This window comes from Mus caroli, chromosome 14, assembly GCF_900094665.2.
Source record: "Mus caroli chromosome 14, CAROLI_EIJ_v1.1, whole genome shotgun sequence".
Lineage (NCBI taxonomy): Eukaryota > Metazoa > Chordata > Mammalia > Rodentia > Muridae > Mus > Mus caroli.
The window spans coordinates 47,005,293-47,009,155 of record NC_034583.1 but is presented as its reverse complement, the minus strand read 5'-3'; the positions used below and the strand labels follow the sequence as shown (position 1 = coordinate 47,009,155).

General features: G+C 48.1%; 1 protein-coding gene across 1 annotated transcript in view; it reads left to right on the top strand.

The window, feature by feature from the left end:
* The first annotated feature begins 1,816 nt into the window (after positions 1 to 1,816).
* Emc9 (ER membrane protein complex subunit 9) overlaps positions 1,817 to 3,863 on the top strand; it is a 4,222-nt gene continuing 2,175 nt past the window's right edge. Inside the window, exons 1-2 of the mRNA XM_021181551.1 lie at positions 1,817 to 2,239; positions 2,396 to 2,472. Coding sequence (XP_021037210.1) covers positions 2,042 to 2,239; positions 2,396 to 2,472 — 275 coding nt within the window. The 5' untranslated portion in view covers positions 1,817 to 2,041. The remainder of the gene's footprint in view (positions 2,240 to 2,395; positions 2,473 to 3,863) is intronic.

The following is a 3,863-nucleotide window of genomic DNA, read 5'->3' as shown; positions in this document are numbered from 1 at the left end:
CCAGTAGCAGGACGAACACGTGTGTGCCTCCAGGCAGCAGAGGCAGGTTCCAGCAGTGGGCGTGGCAGGACAAATGAGCCGGTAGCTCCACCCTTGAGCAGGCAGGTTCCAGGCTGGGGGGAAGGGAGGCCACACAGGACTGCACAGAGAAACCCTGTCTTGAAAAACCAAAATAAATAAATAAATAAAATAAAATAAAAAATTAAGTGGTTGTAGGAAGTCAAGGAGGGAGGGGCTGGAGGCCCATTGTGTTTTTCACAGATCCTTCTAAAGAGCAGGGCAGAGCAGGCCACTCTCAGTGCTCAGAGGCAGAAGCAGAGGTAAGGGGTTCTCAGTATTCAGGGCTACCCTGGTTTACATAGCAAGTTGGGGGCTAACCAGGGCTCTTCAAAACAAAACAAAACAGGGTAGAAGTTTGCATGCCCTGTCAGCCATGCAGGTAACCCATATTTTACATATTTGAATATTTGTCAAGGGTATTTTAATCTGATCTCATGAGGCCTTCGTAGTAGAGGTTTTGGAGCCCTTGTGGGAGGAGTTAGGCTTTGTGGCTGTGGTATGGGAATGAAGAAGGAACAGTTGGGGAGCTGAGAGCAAGCTTGAGGGAAAATGTGGTTACCCTGAGATGTCTCAGTGCTGGCAGAGAGGAAAGATCTTTAAAAGGCATCAAACTAGAACATATCACCATTTACTGGACAGTACTGGGGGTGGAATTGACCTTTTATCTCTCGCCCACTCCCCCAGTTGGATTCTGTCTGTTGGGATTTCCGTTTTGTATTTAATCTGTGTGTATGTGTCTGTGAGCGAATGCCACATGTATGCCACCGGATCCCCTGAAGCTAAGTTCACTACTGATTGTGAGCCACCTGATAAGGCGCTGGTAACAGAAATTGGATCTTGACTGCTGAGTCATCTCTCAGCCATTTTTGACAAGGTCTTCCATAGCCTAGGCTGGCCTTAAACTATGTAACTGAGGCTAACTTTGAACTCTTAATCCTCCTGCCTCTACCTCAGTAGTGGGATTGATTGCAAGTTTAGGATTCACTTCTGAGAAGGTGGTGGAGACAATGGGCCTCTGCTATGTGGCCTGTTAGATGTTCCAAGGGGTTTTTAAAGTAAGGCTCTTACCCTGTTTTAAAATATGGCATAAGAATATTTTGTGCTCTTATCAGTTTGACAGTTTGGAATTCAGTGCTCATATTTAGTCCCTAAAGGGACTTGAACTTTGCATTAAAGATGTTGCACCACAATGAGGAAGCCAAAGGTCAGGGCTTGCAGTTGGGAAGATTAGGCTCCTTATCTATGGTGCAGGGACAAGGTGACAGTGTTGTCACCAAGTTTCCTCGGAACTCCCAGCTAGGAGTGAGTACTTCACCTAGCAGTCTTTGCAGAAGCCCGTAGGGGCAGGCAGAGCAGGTAAACAGGCGAAGCTAACTTGCAATAACCTGCCCAAGTCAGAACTGGGTGTGGTGGCACAGGGTCTAGGGCTTTCAACTTCAGAGACAGAGGCAGAAACCTCGGTGAGTTTGAGACCTGCTTGGGCTGAGACTTTGTGGTGTCCTTCCCTCAAACAGAACAAAGCAAAACCCAAAACATAAAGTAGGTTATTTAGCTAATATGTCTGTGGGCAATTTTCTTTCCTTTGCCCTAGTGCGTTCTTTCCAATTTGCTTCAGGCCAAAAGCAAGACTATTTTTTTAATTTTGGATTGGGCAAAATAATAATGTCACACCCTATCAGAGAGTACCGCGGAGGCGGGACCCATGGTTAGGGTATGACCCTGAGCTGGCCTGGGAGCAAGTGCGCCTGCCCGGGAGTGGTTAAGAGAGGGGAGTGATTAGAGGGGGTGGAGCTCGGTGCCTTCCGTTGCAATTGGACCGAATTCTACCCTGCTAGGGACAGGCTGCAGAGAGTGGTCGCCAGGCATCAGGGGCATCTTACACCCAAGTGAGAAGGGAGGCACAGGACGAGGCCAAGCTCGCCTCTGGTGGTCAAGGAGCCGCCTTAGTGGGGGTTCGGGGTGCCGGTAGGCCCCGCTCGCTATGGGGGAGGTGGAGATCTCCGCCCGAGCCTACGGGAAGATGTGTCTGCACGCCTCTCGGTACCCACACGCTGCTGTCAACGGGTTGTTGCTGGCTCCCGCGACGGGGTCCGGAGAATGCCTCTGCCTCACCGACTGTGTGCCCCTCTTCCACAGCCATCTGGCCTTGTCCGTCATGCTGGAGGTCGCGCTCAACCAGGTTGCGACATTGAGAACCCCGCCCCTTGTCCCTCTTCACCCCACCGACCCCTTTAGGACCCTCAGCCTAAATGCATGCGCAGTCCGTTAGCCGTGGTGTGCACTGATAAGAGCCAGAGGCTTGGTTTAGTTACTGATGGCCCCTTTCTCACGACAGGTGGATGTGTGGGGCGCGCAGGCCGGTCTGGTGGTAGCTGGGTACTACCATGCCAATGCGGTTTTGGATGACCAGAGGTGAGTTGGGTAGCTAGGGGTGGGAAGAGAGATAATTGTGGCAATTGTGGGTGAGGTACAGATGGACCAAAGTCGTTCCTTTTACCTTTATTTTTTTTTAATCAAGTGTTGGCAGCAGGGCTGTATGCCAGATATTACTGAGTACAGGAGTGAGGAGGTATCAGAGATCACTATGACAGAATCCTGCCCTGAAGAAGCTGCAGTGGGGGAGGGACAGACAGACTGAGGTGTCTGTAAGAACTGAGGAAGTGCGACCAGTAACTTAAAAGCGACTTTACAAAGTATATATTATATAAATATACTCTACAGACCAAATGCATTTGCTATGGGTTAATTAAGTCCGATCTATTGTCATTTGCTTCCCTCTCTGCACTCAGTACATTCGATGTGTTTCCATCTCCAGATCCACCTCATCCTAACAGCTGCTGTACAGTATGAATATGAACAAACTGTAACTTAGTTACTGCAGTGAACATTGAAGTTATCTCAGTTTTTAAATGCAGAGGTCTTATTACAGTAAAATAAATTTTAAAAAAATTATATTATTTGTTTTTTGAGACAGGGATTCTCTGTGTAGCTCTGGTTGTCCCAGAACTCGATCTGGAGACCAGGCTGGACGTGAACTCAGAGATCGTCTGCCTTTGTCTCCTGAGTGCTGCGACTACAGTTGTGTTCCACCATGCCCAGCTAAAAATATATTTTTTAATAGCAGGAAGAAGAAAAAAATATATTTAATATGAGCATGCTAGAATGAGGGACAAAGAGATCGGTTAAAGCACTGGTACTCTTCCCAAGCCTGTCTCCTGGGTCCTGAAGAGACAGTGAAGTTTAAATAAAGGGACAAGGATATCCATATCTAAGCGGTCAGGAGCAAGGTGTGGTCTTGCCTACCACTGACCCCTTTGTATTTTAAGGTCATCTGTGACAAGCTGTGTAAACCTCTTGAAGCTGTACGTACACAATGAAACAGATGCTGGGAGGGCCTCTGAAGGCCCGCCATTATACCTGGATGCCAAGCAGTGTCACGTGGGTCTGGGTCTGTTTTGACCACAGTGGCCAGACGACATGGGAGATTTGGGGTCCCCTTTTGAGGATTCTTAGTCTTATTAATAAAAGAATTTTAAACTCAATGGCAGGAGCTGGAGAGATGGCTCAGCAGTTAAAAGCACTGGCTGCTCTTCCAGAGGACCCGGAATCAATCCCCAGCACCCACATGGCGACTCACAACTGTCTGTAACTCCTGCTCCAGGGATCCAACACCTTCATTCAGACCTACATGCAGTCAAAACACCAATGCACATAAAATAAAAATAAATTATATTTAAAAATACATTTTTTCAGCTGGGCGGTGGTGGCTCACGCCTTTAATCCTAGCACTTGGGAGGCAGAGG